The sequence below is a fragment of the Poecilia mexicana genome, unplaced genomic scaffold (assembly GCF_051168715.1).
Source record: "Poecilia mexicana isolate PSO_F unplaced genomic scaffold, ASM5116871v1 scaffold_9, whole genome shotgun sequence".
In the NCBI taxonomy this organism is placed as follows: Eukaryota; Metazoa; Chordata; class Actinopteri; order Cyprinodontiformes; family Poeciliidae; genus Poecilia; species Poecilia mexicana.
In genome coordinates, this window is record NW_028263378.1 from 31,127,094 (window position 1) to 31,149,935 (window position 22,842).

General features: G+C 38.5%; 1 protein-coding gene across 1 annotated transcript in view; it reads right to left on the reverse strand.

The window, feature by feature from the left end:
• Nucleotides 1-8,888: 8,888 nt before the first annotated feature.
• Nucleotides 8,889-22,842, reverse strand: part of adgrd2 (adhesion G protein-coupled receptor D2) — a 39,688-nt gene continuing 25,734 nt past the window's right edge. Inside the window, exons 19-25 of the mRNA XM_088008469.1 lie at nt 19,468-19,588; nt 15,145-15,186; nt 14,938-14,991; nt 13,911-14,058; nt 10,730-10,788; nt 9,088-9,118; nt 8,889-8,971 (exon numbers count right to left, since the gene is read on the reverse strand). Coding sequence (XP_087864595.1) covers nt 8,889-8,971; nt 9,088-9,118; nt 10,730-10,788; nt 13,911-14,058; nt 14,938-14,991; nt 15,145-15,186; nt 19,468-19,588 — 538 coding nt within the window. The remainder of the gene's footprint in view (nt 8,972-9,087; nt 9,119-10,729; nt 10,789-13,910; nt 14,059-14,937; nt 14,992-15,144; nt 15,187-19,467; nt 19,589-22,842) is intronic.

Genomic DNA, 22,842 nt, shown 5'->3' on the forward strand with positions numbered 1-22,842 from the left:
TCCACTGCAGCTCTGGCTGTGAGCTCAGCTGGGCTTCCTGCTGGAAGGAGAAGTTGAACTTCATTTGATCATGGTTTGTGTCTCCAGCAGGTTTTTCATGAGTTCCTTCCATCTTCCAAAAAACTCCACCTTATCTTTCCCTGCTGAAGAAAAGCATCCACATCATGATGCTGCCGCCACCATTGTTTTTGCAAGACATTGCACATTGTATTGTAAACTTGTGATGATGTGTATACTATACCAGTATGTCACTAGTTCTTCCAAATTTAGCCCGTTTTTGTCAGCAGGTGGCATATGATGAGCTCATCATAACAATGTTATAAGTTTTTTTTTGTAAGCCAATCTCTCATTAATCTTTCTATGTGGTTGGAGGAATAGTTTGAATTGACTCATCGAAACAAACAGAATAAAAAATGACTCCTGTATGACAGAAGACTTAGCAGGAACACATCACCATGTTAACCTGACTTCCATCAGCTGGTGCTCACTGATTTATCACTTTCACATATAGCAATGTGTGGCCATCTGTCCTGTTTCACTACTTTACTGATTGACAAAGGGGTTTTATGGTTTGTTCGATCTGTTTGTAGAATGATTTGATGATCCAGTTTTGAGCTGGGATTTTTATTCTGCCTTGGAGGATGCAGTCGTGTAGCTGAGGGGAAGCTAGTTAGTCTCCAAAATTTGCACAACTTCAGTCTTTTCAAAACGAGGAAATAAGTGAAAGAAAATTGCAGATTTTAGCGCTGTGACCATTACTCATTAAATGCAAAATTTGCACGGTTTGGATTTAAGTTCCAGCACCATCACTGGAACTCAGCGTCTGAGCTGCAAACTGAAGTTAAACAGCAAGTAAACAGTGAGGCTGCACTTGTGAGGCCACGAACAACCACGACCTTCCCTTCCCAAAAACTCTCCTCTGTTTGTGGAACTTTGTTAAACAGCAACACTTGTGTTTTGTCCCACACTGGTCTCCTAAGTTGTGTTAAAAAAAGGAAAGATAAAAAAAACAAAAAAACATTTAAAACCACTCCAATCAAATCGACAGTGACAATATTTTCTGCTCCCGTCTGTCACCAGTCAGTGAAAACAAAGAAACACGGTGGTGTTTGTATTATTGTGCAGCTCAACTTTCTTACTGTTGCCATGTCAGATTAGTCCTTGTTTGCCATTTCAAGGTATTGTAGACAATCATTCCGTCTGCCTTAATTCAGTGACTGCCTGAACACACACAACACACACACACACACACACACACACACACACCCCCACACACACACACACACACACACAAACACACACACACGCACCTTGGATTTCCAGTGGAGACAGCCGCCATCACTCTGTACAGTATATTTATGTTGTGAAGTGAATATCTACTACAATATGAGGACACATTCAACACAAAAAAATATCTGCTTTATGTTGAGGTCTAAGCGCTACTGTTGTGGAACTGATTCTCTTGGTATTGTTTTTGGTTCTCGCTTTGTTCTCCTTTTTTCTTGTGAATCCATCTTAAACTGAAATGTTTTTCTCTGAACAGAGAAATTGACCACATTTTTCTTTAGATATATTTTATTGTAATAGCAAAAAATCAATAAATTGAACAAAGAGTAAAGCTTGTGCTCTGTGTTCATTATTATTTTGCAAACACGTCAAAGCTTCACATGGATGCTTAATAAGGCGTTTATTGGATTGAGTCTGCAGGTCGGTTCACAGCAGCTCTGCACCACGTTTCACAGAAATTACAATAATTCTTTCAATTCAGTCTCTGACATCATGGGATTTTTAATTTGCAACACTGTAAAATGCTTAAATAGAGTCCATCCATCCATCCATCCATCCATCCAACCATCCATCCATCCATCCATCCATCCATCCATCCATCCATCCATCCATCCATCCATCCATCCATCCATCCATCCATCCATCCATCCATCCATCCATCCATTTTCTTTACACCCTTGTCCCTTAGTGATGTCGGGAGGGTTGCTGGTGCCTTATCTCCAACTAACGTTCCGGGCGAGAGGCGGGGTTCACCCTGGACAGGTCACCAGTCTGTCGCAGGGCAACACAGAGACAAACAACCATGCATACACACACTCACACCTAGGGGCAATTTGGAGAGGCTAATTAATCTGACATGTTTTTGGACTGTGGGAGGAACTTAAATAGAGTCGTGGTAAAAAAACAACAAAAAAAAAAACACATCTGCATGGATATCTAGTTTTTTTTTTGTACTTATTTATTTTTCATCAGGGGACACAATAAAATTCCAGTCACCAGTAGGTTCTAAACATCTATAAATCGAACTTCAAGTGTAGGAGACACACAGCAAATTCCTTATTTAGGATACATTTATTGCTGATTAAAGATAAAATCTGTGTATAAAGAATCATTTAAGCAACTGCAGCTTAGAGGATCTTAGAGGAAAGTGGCAGCCAGCTGCTGCTGATCAGATGTTCTTTTACTGATCATCACAGAGACTCACTCTATAAACATTGGACTTTTGGTAGATTTGAAGCATAGCAACAATGCTAGCCCAAAGACAAGGAGCAAACACATTAGCATCAACCTTGGAGGATGAACTTTTGCTTCCCATCAATATGAAAAAGGGTTGTGATGCCATTTCCTGAACATTTCCACTGAGGTCATCTAAAGTAGTGTATAATTAAACAGCAAGGCTCCGGGAACAAAAATAGAACATGTTTTAGAGAAAAAACACACATACACACATGCACACACACAGAGAGATGCTGCTATTAGCAGTATCATCTGACTTCTCATGTCTGGTAGAGATCAGACCCAGAACCAGAGGAAGGACCAGACGGGTCAGAAGATTTTCATTACTGCATTTTCTCTAAGAGGTTTCTTTTTCTGGCCCAAACTCAGCAGCTGCTTAGGACCCTCGACCTTCAGGGGCCCCTCTAAATGCTTAACATAGACCGTAGATCTAAAATTGTTAGCGTTGTTTATTGAGAATGTCAATACCTGATTTTATTGGTTTGAGCAGAGACAAGTTAAAAACATAATTATAAATGTAGGATTTAGGACTTATATGTGCAAAGAATCATCTTCATATTTAATCTTTGTGTTTGAACTCGGTTTGTCCATAAATACATCACCGCAAATATTAACCAATTATCAGTGATTGCTTTTTATCAAATCCATATTTAAACACAATTAGTGATGATAATGTTCTTAGGAGGAAAAGGGGCCCCTAAATCAGTTTCTGCCTAAGGCCCCTATATCACTGTGGACCGGCCCTGCATGAAGAGCTACAGCTGCTCACTGCTGATGGATGCCAGGCACAAATAAGGAGATTTAATTTATGAAGCACCAGCAGGGACAGACGGTCAGACGAGGCTTTTCTGTTTCCTGACTGCTGAGTTTGTAATCAGCGCCACAGAAGCTGTTTGTTTTGACTCCACAGGTTTGTGAGACAAGTTTTTTAGATCGACGGCCCAGCTTCATTGTCAGCTGGGCAGTTCTGTTGCACTCCTCAGTGTGTCTACAGGTTCACTCCGGGGAGCCGCTGACATGCCTGACTGAAGCAGCAGAAGCTCGGTAGAGAAGTTTGAGGCCTTGTGCTGCTGCAAAACTATCTGACATCAGAGATTTTGCAGAGTGCAGTCCATGCAGAAAATAGAAATCATTTTGGTAATGCTGACTGACCTTAAAACAAGAAAAGTTCACTATAGTTTAACATCAGCCTGTGAAAAGATGTTCACCTTTTTTCATATAGTACATTTAAAGTAAAATCTGGGATGAACTTTATAGAAAACTGTTTATGAATCAGACTTCCTGCTATTCACATAATTTACTAAGAATGGTCACTATTTAAATAAATAAGGCTGAATTCTCCCCAAATACAGTTGTTCTAAAATGTTTTCAAAGTCAGATGTTATTGTGTTTTACCAGCAGCATCAGTTCATCTGGCCTTAGAAAAAATGCAACAAAACAGGAAAGAGGCCGACACGTAACAGAGGAACTCTAGACGGGTGTTAGCTCGTCAGCTAACTGCTCCGTACTTTATTTCAACATTTTTCATTACATTTTGATGTTTGTCAACACAAGCTCTCAGACAGGTTACTGTTCGGTCGTTTCATCAATACGTCATACAGAGTGTGTAGACAGTATCCCCCCCAAACACATGAAGCAGTGAGAAACTCATGTAGAGCTGACAAATGTAAGACTTGCTGGTTAAGACTACATGGTAATATGTTTACTGTGCTAGTGAAAAGCTCACATACACTCATCATCAGAATCAAGATAATACTAATTGAGATTTTAATCATGAATTCAACTGTTCCTTTTTCAAAGTGGAACAATTAGTTGGTAAAAACCCTTAATTTAATTGAGAAAGAATAACTGTGTGAACAAGCCTGAGTTTTATGCAGTGTTTCTCTGATTCATGTTTCATACATTAGAATAATGTTTTGGATTTTTTGGAAACAACCAAGAAATTATAAAGAATCAAGGATATTATAGAATGGAAGATAACACATTGTCTGCAGTGTGGAACATCAACATGAACTGAGAAGTAAAATGTCCCTCTTTCACTTCTACTGAAGTTTTCAGCTCTTGGGCAGGTCAAAGTTCATTCAGACAAGACAAAGATTTAATGGTCTGGATATAACAAACAAGAAATAGGAATGGATGAAACGAGCTGGACGTCTTAAACCAGAGAACATTGCACCAGCTTTTGGACATAGTGTTGGTGGCATCATACTGAAGGTCCTTTTAGTGCCAGTGTTACTAATGTGTCAAACAAAGCAGGTGGACGAAGAAGGATGAAGAACTATCTTCGAATTCCTCAACTACATCTCCAATAAACATCGAAAAAATTTAAACAAGAGAACCAACTGAAGGTTCAGGCAGGATGATGATTCCAAACAGAACTGGAAACTGGTTTTGGAGTAAAGACGGGTCCAGAATGTGTGTAATTTATTTATAATTTGCAAATGAGATCAAAATTGGTAGTTTATGTTGCTCTAGCTCTGTTTCCATTATATATGTGTGCAAAACTTGTTGAAAAAAATGCAATTTCAAAATGGTGGCATTTCTATTAAATAAGAAAAGCAATTAAAATCACATGTGAATAACACAATCAGTCATTAAAACACTGTCTAACTGCTTCCTGTCACCTTGTTCTTCATTGTTGTTGATCATGTGACTCGACTGATGCCAGTCATGTGACTCGATGCCAGCCGAGTCACATGATTTATTTCACAAAACTATTGCAGTTTTGTGAATTACATAAATTTTGATTATGGCCCCCCCAAAAAAACAACCCACCTCACACCAAACCTTTTTATTGAAAAACATGAGTATTTTTTTCTAATTGTCCAGTCTCCATTAAACAAATTTATTTTTGAAATATCAAATTCCACAATTACATGGTCAATGGAAACGCTGCTGTCGACCCTGAGGATTAGTGTATGTAAACTTCTGATTGGAAGTGTAACTAGGTCAGCTCTGACTGCTGGTAAGATAATGACTACTCACACACCTGTTCTGTCTCTTTAGACCACAGGAAATTGTGTCAAGTAGAAACACAAACGTTAAACTATAAAAACGCTTTAAAGTGAGTTAGTGGTGAGTCGGTCCAGGTCCACACTGCCGGGTTACGGGATGGATGAGCCAAATCCTGGTTCTGCTTACAGTTTCCAGACGTTCCTGTCTTCATCTGAAGAATGTGAAAAATGTTGTGCTTCGGAACGTTGGGAAGATGAATCAAACTCATCAATGAGAGTTTAAGTCTCATCACTACTTGAGCTACACACAAGAAATGTAAACTATTACATAAGTGAGTTATTAGGAATTTGATGAGCTGATGGGTTCAGCTGAGTAGATGACTACGGGAGAAGGTGGAGTTTCCTTTTTCCATTCTTGTCCTCTTGCTCTCCATCCTGTGTGTGTGTGTGTGTGTGTGTGTGTGTGTGTGTGTGCATGTGTGTGTGTAGCATACAGAGACGAGCCTCCCCATCTGCAGCTCAACAACCTGTGTGAAGGAAAAGTGAAAGGCATTAGCAGCGTCTCCTGGCTCTGTCTCACGTGTTGTGTGTTTGCGTTCTGAGTGTGTTTGTGTACAAAGGAGGACAGAAGAAGGGAGGGGTGTGAAAGGCAGAGTGAAAGAGAGCAGGTGTTGGAGTGCTTAATGGCTGATAGTGTGAATGGCCACTGCTGGTCCATCCAGATTAAGGGAATGAACTTCTGCTTTGTCTCCAGACTGAGCGCTGCAGCAGCACTCAGACTCCGTCCATCGGGTTCTTCTGGGAGACGTCTCGACGTTTAATGAAGCTATGAAAGATTTCCTCGTCAGTGCCGCCTGTCCACTTAGAACATTTGACAACGATTTAACCCTCTGGAAGTATGGAGCCCATCTGTTGTGTCTGCCTCTACATTCACCTCAACAAAGAGCACAGGGCGCAGTTTTCACATAGAACGGATGCAGCATCAAATAAAAGCCTATTTTTCTGCTTCTCCTCCAGTCAGCTCTCTGCATCACAGGTGACTCTTTCCTGTCTGAGGCTTTGCTCATCACAGAAATACTCCAAAACACCTAGGCTGTTTTATATATTGCATAACTAAAATCAATGTACACTAATATATTAGATTGACTTGACACACTCAGCTCAGACCAGATGAAAATGCTGGCACATCCTACGTTTTCAAGGCCACTTCACACATTTTGTGTGTTTTGAGGACAATATAAGATGAACAATTTGGTAATAAACGTAACCATCAATTCACAGTACTGTGCCAAACATATTTACTCTCTTATAGATTTTTTTCTGTTTGGCTTTTTATCGTGGATAAATGGTTCAGATTATCATTGATGATTTCATTTATTTGATCAAATAAAGCTATCCAAACCAAGCTGGCCACATGTAAAAAAAAGAGAAAAGAAAAGAAAAGAAATGTGATGGCACCTGGTTTTCTGTTTATTTTTTTTTTTCCCACATATTTGTTAAAACTGTCATTATGTTATGATAGTATAATAAAAAACAGATAATCTGTGAAAAAAAGCCCCTCCTCCTGGCTGTGATTGGTTGTTTTTGGTCAGAGCAATGCATTTCTTCAGAAATCCATAGCAGCTCAGGAACAAGATGGAGGAGATCCATCTTTTCACAGATTATCTGTCTCATAACGCACATGACATGGTTAACAAATAAGTAAAAACATATTTTTATAAAAGTTACATACTCCAGCTTTGATTCCAATTTTTAGTACTTTTTAAAACCAAAATTAATAAATTAATAAATGCATATATTTAATTTGATAAATAAATTAAATTTATGCACTTAAATGAACAGAGTTGACAGCAACCTCAACACCATAGAAATGTTACAAGAAATAATTTCAATTTGATCACATATAGAATATAATTGATTCTAGTTATTATATAATACAATAAGCTCAGTTAATTATTCAAATTAGTTTAAAAAAAGCTAAGAAAATTATTTAAAATTGTATTGTTTTCATCACTCTTTTCTAATGTGATATTTCAAAAACAGTGATGGACACATGGCTAATGACAACAGTCAGAGATGGAGGTTGTGAAGGTGTAGGACTGCTTTGATTCTTCAGGAAGTGAACAACCTGCCACACTTAACCCTGAAATCTGCTGACGGCCTTGATGGAGAGAATCCACCCATCAGTCTGTGACTGGAGTTCTGCAGCAGGACAGCAGGAAGTTCACCTCTGACTGGATAAAAAAGTGTCTGATTAAAGACACTTTTTTATCCAGTCAGAGTCTGGAGTGTCTGTAGTTGGAGTCTGATCTAAATTCTGATGAGGATTCTGTGGCCTGACCTTAAACTGTCTGTTTATGGTTAAAAAATTTCTACTGAAATTGGGGATCGTTGACTTTTTTTTTTTTTTTTTTTTTACAAAGGGCCAGGTTAGTTGGATATGCTTCTTTCTCATCATAGATAAAATCCTTATTGAGAAACTATTTCTTGTATTTACTCAGGATTTCTTTGCTAGATATTAAAAGTTGCACAATAAACATGACAACGAAAGAAATGTTTAAGAGGGTTAGGGTTAAGGTTTCCTTTTGAGATGCATTATTTGCATCTGGAAACCTGTTTCAAACCAGCACTGAAAGTGTCAGTGGCGTGTCCTGGAGACAATCAAATACAAATTTGTGCATTAAAATTATATGCAGATTTCTTAATATTCTTTGTACAAAGCATATCACTCCTACATTTCTTGGAGCGATTTAAACCAGTTTGCTCAAGTGAACAAAAAGCCCATCATTGATTCAAGCTTCCCCAGCTCTGAGGAAGCTTACATTACCCTAGCTTTGGACATTGGAAGTCAAGTTTTGTTGCACATGTGTGATCTGTTTTCTGAGAAGCTCAAGCTTGTGCACAAGGAGCCATTTTCACATGTGCAGAAAATACTCTCCTGATCAAAATGTAAAAAGAATAGAGGGACAGCCACAAATGTAAGTAGATCCCATTCCTGAATCACAACCAGATGGGAAGTTAAGCCTCAGAATGCATACAACAACAAATAAAGGGCTAAAGCACCAGAAACAGTGGGCATTTTATTATAAATCACAAAAAAGCCTAGACAGGATTTTCATCACCTAATTCTAAGCTTCAGACTATAAGCCTGAAAAAAACAACAACTAAAAATGTCAAAAATGTGTCTAGTGAGTAGCTCCATGTCACACTAGTGTTGAACGTGTTAGTGTCCAACATGTCAACTCTGTCTTACTGCCAAGGGTAGGTCCACCCCTGCAAATCCAAAAATACATATTTGGAAAATAGATGGAGATGAAGAGGTTGGTCATTTTTTAGGCCTTCTTTCACAGATTACATCTTCTGATTATTAAACTGACCTCAACATCAGTAAGAGCATTTTTTGCTACAAAGTCAAGAGCCGTGCATTTCTTCTTCAGACAACAATATAAGCTCTGGGAGGAGATCCATCTTGTCACAGACTGTCTCATTACACACTGTCACAACATGGTGACACTTTTAACAAATATGTACAAAAACATATTATTTTTACAAAAGTTACATAGTGTAGTGCGAACATCTGATACAAATTTGAAACAAACTAATATTGTACCTGATGGCTTAAACCGAGTCAGCTGCACCACCTGTAAATAAATAAACAAACAAACAAACATTGTGTATTCATATTTAACTTCTAAACATGGCAAAGAACTAAGGACATTGTGGTCAATTGTTTCTTTATTGAAACAAGACTTCAGGCTTATCAATCAATACAGGTAAAAATCCTGTTTATTTGCCTTTATATGGTTCCTCATCTGTAAAGAAAATACACTAGAGGGTTGAGGAACAGAGTTGACTGCATGAAGAACATGCCGATTCTTTTTGGGTAATGCTAAATAACATAATCTGCAAATGACTCTTTCTTTGAGCTTCTGGTACCTGAGGCACAGACACTCAGGGTCAGGAACCTGATTGGTTAATGACCAGCAGGACCTATAAACACAGATCCTACATGGTTATTTGGTGTCTGCTCTGCCATGCTGATTGATGTAGTTCCTCTAAAGAAGCTGCAGCATTATGTGGAGGAATCGCCAGAGCAAACTCCAAATGAAAAGCCAGGTTCTATTTAATGGGGGACATCAGAGATAGAAGTGAGAGATAAAGCTGCGTCTGCACTTAGAAGCCACAGGCAGTCTTCTACAGATTTACAGTGAAGGTTTTCAGGACTAAAGCTGTCATCATTAGATAAAGACATGGTGATGAGATGTCAGTGTTCGTCTCCACAGAGTGGACTACATGACAGACTAACTCCCAGACCCACATATCCTGGTCGTTGCCCCAACACAATGCTGCTCCATTCTCATCTCATCTCTGTTCAGTCCTGGTAACAGACAGAGTCACAGCATGTCGGGGTCAATTCACAGCCATTTCCACGTGTATAAAGTGTAAACACTGATCAGCAACTGATCTGTCATTAGACAGAAATGACCAGGTGAAATCTCATCATCTGGGAAAGACTATTTGCAAAAAATGTAATGAACATGTCCTAACTAGTTCAAGGAGCCATGACTGGCTCCATTAAGATTTCTTATTGGGACAGTTGTTTACAGCTCATCCAATTTCAGTTTACCATCACAGCATAGCATCGAGTTGGTGCATTACACACGTCACAGCCAAACATTAGTGACTGGGTAAAATCAGATCCAGATGTTTCAAACCTCAACAAAGTCAATCATGTCTGAACAGCTGAGATTCCAACCATTCCATGCTACGTTTTCTTCACCTTAATCCCATTGAACACCTGAGGAATCAGCTCAAGCAACACAAACACAGAATGAGAGGCAGCAACTGGTTCTGCCATCATACAGCACTGTGTGGTCAAACTTCAGAGGTATGGTTGTAGTTCTCCTTCCCTCTACTGAGGCCCCTGATTCCCAATTATAGATTGTTAAGTTCAAAATATGACTTCCTGTTTTAGTTATTCATAAAAAATAACACCAAACTAGTCAGTAGCAGTACAAATTTTATAGCATTTTTCCTGTGTGCAGTCCACATACTCAACTCTGCTGCTTAGTCCACAAATGCATTTTCCTTCTAAAGATGTCTTCATCTAAAAGGAAATAAACAAGCTTTCCAATGGAATAAGACTGACTGCCATGAAGCATTGTTACAACAAAGAAATAATCAACAATTTCCTTAGTTGTTGCTTTGTTTAGGATTTTAGAAAATGTTAATGTGGCCCAAACATTACTCACTTGGTTTCCTGATGCACGTCTCAAAGAGAAACTGACAAAGCTTTCCTTTTCAAAACTCTCTGAAAGAATAAGAAGAAATCATTTATTTCAGCTGAATGTTTGGGCTTGTCTTTCGAGATCCACATATTTGTTTATGCAAGGTCAAAAAAAGTAAGTCAGCCTGAATATAACACAAGCAAAGCTTTTTAGAACACAAAGAGGAGCTAAAACGTAAACAGTCTAACAGGAAAAGAATGAAATCTGTCAGTTCTACATGCCTTTACTGATGCATTTACTTTATTATCTTGGTGCCAAATTGCCGGTGATCGCATGCATTATGCTTTAGGGAACTGACTCCTCCATGTTCAGGTTGGATGGAGGTGTCTGTCAGCCATTTTCAGATCTCAGAGATGTTCTATCAGATGGCTTGCCTCCTCCAGGACGTTCCCAGGGAGGTTCTGAAGCCTTAGCGATCTGGGCAGGGTGCTTTGGGTAGTTGTCCTAACTGAGGTCAAGATGCTCTGTAGCAGGCTTTCATTCAAGATGTCTCTGTGTATTGCTATCATCTTTCCCTCTATTCTGATTAGACTACCACTTCCTGCTGCTGCTATACATCCCCTTAGAATGATGCTTCCACTGTTGTGCTTCAATGTAGGGACAGCATTGACCCGATGATGATCTGTGTCTGATTTCCTCCAAACATGATGCCTGGCATTCACACCGGAGTTCAATCTTTGTCTCATCAGAGCAGAGAATCTTGTTTCTCTTGGTCTGAGGTCTGTCTCCAGACTCACTGCCATGAGCCTTTTATTAAGACGTGGCCTTCATCTAGTCATGCTAACATCCAGGCTGATTGGTGGATTGCTGCAGAGATGGTTTTTCTTCTGGAAGGTTCTTCTCTCTCCACAAAGGAACCCTTCAGCTCTAACAGAGTGACCATCAAGTTGTTGGTCTCCACCTTGACTAAAGCCCTTCATGCCCGATCACTCTGTTCAGGAAAAGTCCTGCTGCTTCCAGCAGACTTCCAGGGATGGAGGCCGCTGAGCTCAGTGGGATCTTTAGAGCAGCAGGAATGTTTCTGGATCTTTCTCAAGATTTGTGCCTCAAGATCATCCCGTCTCTGAGGTCTATAGACAATTCCTCTGACTTCATGCTTGGTGTTTGACCTCTGACCTGCTCTGTTAACAGTAGGACCTCCTATGGACAAGTATGAGTCTTTCAAGATCAAGTCCAATCAACTGAATTGACCGCAGAGATGTCACAAGGATGACCAGTGGAAATGGCTCAATTTTTAGCTTGATGGCAGTTTGTGTATATTTATGTAAATGTGATTTCTTAGTTTTCAATTATAATTAATTAATTTAATATAATTTGGAATAAGGCCGTAACATAACAAAATGTGGAAAAAGTGAAGATCTGTGAATGCTTTCTGGAGGCACAGTAAATGGTAAATGGTCTGCATTTTTAGAGCTCTTTATCAAGTCCAAGGACACCAAAGCACCTTCCACTACATTCAGTCATTCACCCATTTGTGCACACATTCACACACTGATGGTGGGAAGCTACCTTGTAGGCAGACTGACAAACGCCCAAGGACAAAAAGACTGAGACAGACGGAACAGCGGTTTGAAACGATAACACACTGTTACCTTCTGAGGCACTTATTATAGAGAGAACACTGATATAAAACATGGACATAGGACGAGGGTGGGTAATGAAATCTAATTTGGAGCCTCTAGTAGAATGAAAGGATCATTTCAAACTTCAGGTCTGTGGCTGTTTCCCTTGGCGTCGCCCTCAGTCTCCATCTGAATCGCAGTCAGACAGTATGAAGGGTCTTCAGATGTGACTTAAAGGTTTTTTAGAGCTGCTCTTCTGTCTCTGAGGTGCACCAGTTGAGTTTTCAACAAAACCAATAAATCCACATTTTGCCCAAACTGTCAAAGCAAGAGAGTAAAAAGGTACCAGCATTAAACAGGCAGCATTTAACTACTGACCTGTCCAAAGACGGAGAATTTTTGGAGAATTTTGATTTAAAATTGAAGCGACAAACTTCTTATTCTTCTCTTCTTTTGTTTGCAGGAAGAATGGAAAAGATTAAATCCTGAACACTGTATCTGCTGGTAGCCCTGAGGCCATGACACCTTTTAGGCATTTTAAGAGCTGATGCTGACATGACAACGTTTTGAGCTTTACTATTCAAACTCTTCTGGACTGCGCTGGCAGCATGAAATAAATGTGCAATTATATATAAGCTAAAAACTACAGGAGTGTTAAATGTACTAACTGATATCTGCATTTCCTACATCAGAGAAAAGCAAAGCATATTCATGCAATTAATGAGCCATAATCTACTGCTGCAGTTCTTATGTCATCTTTAATATCAAACCAGCTTTAATACGACTCAGTCGTGTAAATTATGAACTTTTTGAAGCTCAATAATGCTGGTGTTTGAAAAAAACTAGCATTTTGGAAGAGACAGAAGGCCAAATTCAAGGCACTAAATCACAAAATCAAGTTTCTTTTAAATCACATTTGATATATACAGTTTTCTTTAATAAAAACTAGAGGTAACATGGTTGTTTGTGCTCTAAGATGGCCCTATGTGCCTGGAAAACACATAGTACTACCTCCATGCAAAGCTATTCTCTCATAAGTTTCTCATTTTGTCAACAAGCTTTAATTAAGCTATTTTTGAACCACATATTTTAGTTTGTATTTGAAGTTGTTCTTGTAAACTATGGATCATTATTAATTTATAACTTTTCACCATGTTGTGCTTCCAAATCACATGAAACAAGTAAAACACACTGAATGTTCAGGTGGCATCAGGACTATGTGTGAACATGTTCCAGACTTTGTTCACATATTGTTCACATGTTGTGTTGTTACTACACAAACCACATGGTCCCAGGGATCAGTCCAGCCAGGTCTCTAAACAGATCTGCTCTCCAATTAAAAAACTGTTTGATTTAAAAGCTGAAGAGTTTTTCCTTTTCATGCCTCCTAATTCACCAGCTGAAGATGGTTTTTAGCCTGAGAGAAAATCTCTCTTGGGTCTTCTCTAAAGAAATGGGATTTTCTTTTTTTTCTTTTTGAACATTGGTGGAGTCATCCCTGGTGGGCCGACATGTTCTTTTCCCAGTCAGAGACGTTCTACTGAGTAATCAATGGAACCCAGACCATGTTACTTGTAGCATACCGTTCTTGATGACCAGTGATGTGGAAGTGGAGCTGAGGGGTCCAGAGGTGTCACTTGTTTCTGGGCTGGAGGAGGTTGGGGGGCTCCGACTCCACGAGGTTGTTGGAGCCCTTTGGGAGGGAAGGAAGCTGGCAGGCTGGGAGCAGTTCTACAAAACACAAGTCAGTTTCTCTGTTCAATCAATCAATCAATCAATCAATCAATCAATCAATCAATCAATCAATCAAATTTTATTTGTATTGCACATTTCAGCAGCAAGGCATTTTAAGGTGCTTTACATAATTAAAAAAACAAAATAAAAACAGCATGTGACATTGAATATACAGAAAGAAAGAGAAAGAGATTTTGGAAAAAGAAAAAAAAAAGAAAATGATTTTAAAAAAAAGATAAAAACATACTTTTGTTACGGAATTTAAGCGCCTGTCGTCGCCGGACTCTGCTGTCCGTTTAACACGGGTATTATCCAGGCCCAGTCGCCTAACAGGACGAGGTCTCCAACCTCGCAGCACCAGGCTCAGTCCACCTATCACGCTAGGACTTCTGTTACACATTTCTTCTCTTTTTTCTGTTTTGTTGGACTGTAAATGTTTTAGACCAGGGTTTCCCTCAGTGGGATATGAGCAAAAATAAATAAATAAATAAATAAATAAATTAATTAATTAATTAATTAATTGCATATATTTTAATTGTGTTAAAAACCACAGTTAGCCCTGGAGCCCTTAACACCGGGTTTAGCACGTTTTTTAGGGGGAAACCATGTAGATCTTAAAACAAAAATCATAATGAAAAGGATACCTTATGGATAGTGTTTTACAGCCTGGCAGCTGAAATTGGACAGAATGATTTTTCATTTTTGCATATTTTCATACTAAATACGACATAATTGTCTGAATGTGTCATATTCAGATCTCTTTATAGGACCTGCTTCATGTTGAAAAGAACATAAAGTTTAATATTTTATGTAATAATAAATAAAGGGCTATGTGACACGCACAGCTCTGTGTGTGGATGTTGTGGATCTACTTACCGTGAAAGACAGAGCCTTTCTCTTTTCTTTAATCCTCTTTATGGCATTCCTCACCTAAATCAGATTCAGGCTTTATTATCACTCCTTTTGTCCTCACATATTGTACAAATACACAGCTTATTTTTTACATTTAGTTGCAGATCCAACAGTAGCTCTAACATTTTAGAGCTACTTTACTCAAGCTCATTAGCTTGAATGCCTTCTTACCTCACTGTTGTAAACAGCATACACTAAGAAGATATACAGGCCCTGTGGATAAGAGAAATAATGAACAAGCAATAGAAAACAAACTTTTGTTGACAGTATATCTCTATTTAGCATTCCAAGTTGAAACCTCTGCAAAACTATGTTTCTCTCTCCACTAATAAAAGAAAAGCATTCACTACAAATTCACTCCTATTCATTAGTGCTTCCTTCAATGCTGTGCTGCAGTTGGATTCAGGAGAGTCAGGTTTTCAGCTCACAGCAAAGTCCACAATGGATCTCCTAAGTTTAAATAACGAGGTGACATCTTCGGCAGACAGATTATAAAATGGTCTATTTTTCAGGGATTGATATTTGTTGGCCTTGAGTTCTTCCAGACATTGAGATAAGTAGAAATGTTTTCCCTCCACCCAACTATCAATGCTATGCAACTGTGGTGGCACCAAGGTTGGCTCTTACTTGAAAGAAGAATTAATTTCTATGAATTGTTTAAACTTATTCTCAGGTCTTTCCATAAAACCTGTGTTATAAGGACATGCAGCGATATTTCCTGATAGCGACTGCAGTGTTCACCTCCTTTTTGTGTCTCCAAAATTGACGTTGGATAATAACACAAAGGCTGTTTTCAACTATTTTCAAGGCAAAAGGCAAGAATCTTCTGACTTGCAATGCATATGTCCAAATATTTTAAGGCACAAGAGTGCATTAAAAGTTCCCACTGAGGGAAAATGTGAGCATTTAATTCAAACTTTCTAACAGCCCAAGGTTAAAATCAGTAGGCTTGTTTAGACTGGGATCAGCAAAAATTCTTAATTACCTGATCAACAAGTCATTTTGTGTTTTACATGTGATTCTGTTAATAAATACACACATTTGATTTTTGTATTTCAGACAGGATTTCAGAAGCTAGTTCTGCTCCACGTGCATCCAAACACACTCTCTAATTTTTGGAAGCAGCCAGGATCTTTGCTTACAGCCTCAGTGTAAAATTGATATTACATGGTGGCAAAATAATAATAAAAAAAAAACAATCTAAAACCCAACAAACTCAGTTCTGATGTTGTGATGTTAATGGACCCTCATACAAACACAGGAAGAGGCTGGTTTTAGCTGCTACATCCACAGCTGTGTTTTATCTCATGTCAGGTTTAGGTTGTTTATAAAGAATAGTGAAGAAACGTGGATTTGTTAGAGGAACCTTTGAGATAAAGCTTTTGGGGTTTAAAGCAACCCTGACCACAAAGTTGTTAATCCAGTGTTGAAATTTAATCAACAAAACTGTTTTCTAAAACTGTTAACAAGTTCAAACAGTTAAACTTATTTAATGCATGTAAGCCCCCCGTGCTCTGTAAAAAGGATTCAGAAGATTTACAGCTTAACACATGGATACTGATCAGGGTTATAGTGGGATAAAGCTTTTGCTTCTAAGCCTGTGAAAAGTTACGCTTTGGGAAAAGTTTATATATATATATATTTATATATATATATATATATATATATATATATATATATATATATATATATATATATATAAATATATATATATATAAACACAGACAAGGTTTGATGTGAAAGATGTAAACATCTCCAACAAAAACAAAACGCTCAATTTGTCTTTTAAAATGTGTTTCCCTTTTTAGAACTTGAGGGACCGCCTCTTTAAAGGTCTGTGCTAGTTCCTGGAGTGTGCTGCTCATCAGCAGGAACAAGAACCGAACCCAGAACCTTGAAGAAGACCACCCTAACACTGAGCTGCAAGAGTTCATGTTGCAGAAATCACAATTCTCATGTTTCATGTGGATTTGGTCTGTGCTACAGAGGTGGAAATCTGATCAAACAGTTCAACTCATAGGGACAACGACAATGTTTAAAATCCATGTCTGAGATTCCAGAGTATGTCCAACAACTACCGGAGCTCTTTAATGTTCTATTATTGGCTCTTTCTACCTTTCTTCTTTGTTCCTGTTTCATTAGTTAGGAGGAAAGCTGCTGGCTCTGCATCATCCTCCTACCACCATGAGGAAAAACTCCTACTGTAGCGTTATCTGGCCTCAACTGGACACTGACAGTAAATCTAAATTAACTAGCAGCTTTCTGGGGTCACCCAAGGGCTAACTCATTTTGATTAAAGACCAGGGAAGAGCAAATAGGGACGATAGAGGAAAGGAGAGGCAAGATAAAAAAAAGAAGGGACATAACAGAAAAAGAACAAGAAAAACATGGAGGGGGAATTTATCCAAAAAAAAGGAAGCATGTGAGATGCAGGAAATGAGTGCCATGTTATCTGGGGAGGAGAGGTGGATGTAGATGTAAAGTTGTTCAAAGCTTTGCCAACAGCCTTCATGTTGAAATGGATCTGAATGTGAAAGTAACAGGCTTCTGAAGCAACAGAGAGCAAATGAATGAAAATAGATAAATCATTCATACCATGAAAATGCAGAAATTTAATTAGAAGAAGCTAAAAGTACCAAACTACTAAACATCATATATAAATGCATGGACTAAAATGATTTTTTGCTGTTGAAATGGCTTAGCTGATAAAATATTGTTTTACAACAAGGGCATTGCTGAGTCAAGGCAGCTGTATTGTTGAAGATTTAATATTGATTTTATGATACTGAAAACACTTGCACATATGGATGTGATAATTGTTGGTACCCCTCTCTTAATATCCGAGCAAGCCACAAAGATCACCGTACTAACTTGAACTGACATTAATATTAAAGAGAATTATTATGAACATGAATAAATAATATCTTAGCAAAAATGAACCAATGAAAATTAGACATTGCTTTGAAATGTGGTTCAACTGAATCATTTAAAAAATAAACTAATGAAACAGGCCTGGACAAACATGATGGTACCTCTAGTGAAGACTGACCTGATGTGACCACAGGGACATGTTAGACTGAGGCTGTCCTCTAATCAGCATTACAGCTGTCTCCAAGCTTCTAACCAGTCAGGCTGCCTATTTAAAGGGTGACAAGTAGTCAACAGCTATGTTTCCACTACCTATTTAATTGCGCAATTTTACATTTTGAAAATAAATTTGCATAATGGAAACACACCGATTTAGTAACAAAGCCCCCCCCCCCAAAAAAACCCTAATACTTTCATTAAAAAGTTTTGGTGCTAGAATGAGGTGGTTTTTTAGGCATATTGAAATTGGTTTATTTTGCAAAACTGCAACTGGTAAAGTGATGAACAACAGGATGTTGCCACTGGAGAAAACCACAAGAAAAAGACAACAGGAAATAGTTGGAGGATCACAACGCGACATGGTTTTTAATGACTTATCACATAAACACAATTACTCACTTGAAATTTTAATTGCAAATCTTATTTAATAGGAACACCACAATTGCTAAATTGTGTTTTTTAAACAGAAAACAAACAAAGATTTACAATGGAAACGTAGCTGTTTGGTGACAGTGTGTGCGCCACACTGAACATGGGCCACAAATAAGAGAATTGTTCCAGATTAGAGAAAAGATTAGACCGGATGTTAAAGGTAAAGGCTGTCAGACCATTTGTGAAGCTGTGGCTTGATGCCCACAGCTCCACAGATTATTCAGAAGTTCAAGGTCTATGATGAAAATACTTTTGTAATTACAATTTCAAACTAAAAATTATACGTTTTGTCGTTTGACCTCAGCCTTCCAGTGCAATTCTGCTAAAAAAAATTCTTGCTTACAGCAGAGTCTGTGGATTTTTACCATATCAATCAGTGAACAGAAGGAGAAATCGTGAACGGTGACGTTGGTTTTCTGGACTGTTTCAGAACTGTAGTTTGCTTGGAGTTTTAGGAATGGCAGCTAAGGAAATGAACGAAACCGTTCAGTCCCTGCTGGTCACGCTTCCAACACAGACTGCTGGAGCCACAGTCGTTGATTAAGATTAGCCCTGTTTGGATTGGCTCTTCCCTCTTCACAGTGGAGGATGGTTGTTTACACCACAGGCAACTTCTGGTAGCTTCTTAGCATCAAACTGGCTAAAAACGGCAAACATTAGGGTTAAATTTAAAATCTCAATAAAGGTCACGTCTTTGAGAAGCAATCGTTTCTCAACAGCTGAGAACCTGGACCCTCAAACAGAACAAGGGCTGGTTCTTACCAGACTACACTTTCTGTGTCATATATTAAAGTTTTAATTGTACTTTGTTGCATAGCTTAACTAAAAAAACAACAACAAAAATAATATTGATATCAGGTTACATCTGTTGCATCTTTTTGACAGTAATGATGTCACACATTTTTTTCATCTTGCCTTTTTCAAATAATCCCTAATATACACACCACAATCAGAATTCACTTCAGTCTTGCTTACTTGAAAGGAATTGAGGATGATGAAGATGTAGCTGACGACCACAGACAGATGGACCAGCACGCCACACATCCACGTCAGACCCAGAACCGGCAGCAGGATGAGAACTGGACGGGTCACTGCCCTAAAAGCACACAGAGACAGTATCAGCTTTAACCCTGTTGGTGGTTCAGGTGTTATAATTAGTATCTACAGACTATAGCTAATCAATTAAAACCAGCAGTAACAAAATGCATCTTCAGGTGAGGACCACAACAAGCTGCTAGAAGTCTCCAAAGACAAAGACAGAACTTCACTTATAATAATCTTCGATCGAGTCAAATTAAGTCAAAAATTGTTAGGACACCAGAACAAAGGAGATGCTGAATGTGAATCACAGTATTGCAGGAAAAAAACAAAAACAAAAACAAAAAAACTCAGATGTGCAACATTGGAGGGGAAAGTGTCATGGTTTACTGTATTGGACCTGAAGGAGCCTGCAGAAAATATGAGGGCAACCGTAAAAAACATAAAACCAAAGCAGAACAGAACTTTACCACATCATCCAGAATGACCCAAAACTCACAAGTGAATCCATCAAGGACTGGCCTATTCAAAGCTCACATCCTTATAGTATTGAGGTTTTGTGAATTAGTTTTTGTCTTATTAATCTATATAATGTATTTTCGTTGGTGACTGAGTTGAGTTACTGAAATAAATGGACTTTTGAATGCTATTTTAATTTATCACATGGTACGTGAGTTGCTGTAAACATAAAGCATTGAATAATGTGTTATTACCGAATGCTTGTTCAGGAGGAGCAATTGCTGCATTTTCAGTGACTCGATGCAGTTAGCTTGGCTTCCTTGAACAGATCTCTTTTTTACCAACTGGCCTAAGAAGTGATCCGGTAAAATAACTGGGATCAAACTGGAATGTATGCAACTTAATATGAATTTGTCTTTATGATTTGATTAAGCTCACCATACACTTCCATACAAAGATTGGATCTGTTGATTTTGTGTCTTGGGACATTTTGTGTGAATTGGTGCTACAAACCAAATTGAACTGAAAAACAAAATATGTATATGTAGAGCCAATTCACAACAAATGTCATCTGGAAGCACTTTACAAATAAATAAATAAATTAAAAATTAAAAAATTCAATTGAATCACACATTTGATCCTCGTTATCAGACAGTGCGTTTTCAATCTAAGTAAACCCAGGGGATGGCATTGAGTCACTGACTTGCAGGATTCACTCCTCCTGGATGAGCACACAGTGACGGCAGATGATTGCTTGCATTGTGCATTGAGCTTACAGCAATCCCTCGTACAGAGCATGCATTGATACATGGACATTTTTCAGAGAAAGTCTTCAACAGTTATTTTGTTGTCCTTATTTTCCTTCGTATGCATTAGGTTAAAACATATTCAGCCTCGCATTTGTGTGGGTTTTCATTCTTGAGGTCTTAAAAAGAAAGGAAAAGAAAATCATTGAACGTATTGTAAAGACAGTTTATTGTTGGATGTTTCCCTGTCGAATCCACACCAAACATCTCTGTGTAAGTATAGATTTTCCGCCCAACTGCATTCATTCTCCTGCTCCTTTGCAACCATCCTTTCAGTGATCTTGGTTCTTATACGGCGAATAACCATTTCATGGGGCAAAGCAGAAAACATTGCCTTTGTTTAAACCACCATTGTTGTCATACTGCTGCACCTGGATGGAGAGATTGAGTTTTTCAGCTGCACTGTGTCAGCAAGGACAAAGCCGATTCACTCTTCTCTTTATTTCTGAAAGTTGTTTTCCCTCCAATCTCCTGAATTGATGTAACACGACTGGCACATACATCCGCCTGTTTGTGAGGGAATGAAGAGAAACGGCTGTAGAGGGAAAGGAATGGCATTGTGGCATTTCCATTAGTTACAAACAAACATACAATAAAAAAAAATGTAAAGGTGGAAGTGCGTCTTAAAGGTAGGCTTTATGAATACAAATACAAATTCTGGCTGCAAGGAACATTCTGTTTGACATTTTTTTCTTTTATCATAAACACCAATGTTGTGAGTGTGGCACTTTCTGCATTTGAACAACGACTTTCAAAGGTTTGAGTATGTGTGGCAAGGTGGTCGTTTTCTACATGCATGTTTTGGTTTTAGATTTGTGTTGCAAGTGTTTTTTATTTTGGTGGGGGTTGTTTCCCAGGTGTCTCCCATCAGCTATGATGCGAGAGTGTGGCTGGAGAAATAAAAGGATGGGAGACGGAGCGACCAGGGCGTCACCAGCTCCGCCCTGCTTCCCGGAGCATCGAGACACCAAGCAGCTGAGTGGCAGAGACAGCGAGACGGCACGGCCTGCACTGAAAGTATGAACTACTGACAGCCAGTCAGAGGTTGAGCAGCAACAGAAGGGATGTGAGGTCGAGGGCCGCCGCCACCACAGAATAAGAGAGGCGTGACCGTAACAGGAGACCGCATCAGCATAGCAGCCCAGCCGCTTGTCGCCCAGGAGGGAGTGATAATAGGAGATGTGTTTAAACACTGAGAGAGAGAATGATGGAACAAATAACCTGGGCTGACTGGCAGACTTATTGCAGGTATGAGGGGAGAGAGAAAATGGCACAGGGGCGAGGGAATGAATCTAATGTTAAAGAATGAGTAGACGTAATAAAACCAGAGTAACTTAAGAAAGGACTGCACTAAGGTAAACAGAAGGGTAATCAATCAAAATAAGAAACTAAGAAAGCAGAGTAATAATTAAACTAGAATCAACGGTAACACTTTATTTGAAGGGGGGTGAATAAGACTGACATGACACTGTCATAAAAACCTGTCATGAACATGAATAAGTCTTCATGAATATTTATGACTGTTGTCATAAAGCCTCATTCGGTAAATTATGACACTTTTAATACAAAGTTGACATTATTCAAAATGTCTTTGTTATGACAACTTGACATTAACCAAGAAATCATTACTGATATAAATTTGTTATAAAAGTATTACTGATTGGACTTTAAAAATTAGGTAACTTTATGTTATTAAAGGTAAAGTTTAAACAGTAATGATTTTTAATGACAAGTTGTCGTAACAAAGATATTTTGAATAATGTCATCTTTGTATTAAAAGTGTCATAATTTACCGAATGACACTTTATGACAACAGTCATAAATATTCATGAAGGCTTATTGATGTTCATGACAGGTGTTATGTCATGTTTATGACAGTGTCATGACAGTCTTATTCACCCCCCTTCAAATAAAGTGTTACCAGATCAACTAATTAAAACCCCCAAAACAACTCAGGACCTAATAAGAGCTGTGAAGCATGGAGCTGAAAGCATCATGAAGCACGACATGACCATCATCACCATAGACACCACTATGAATTTAACAA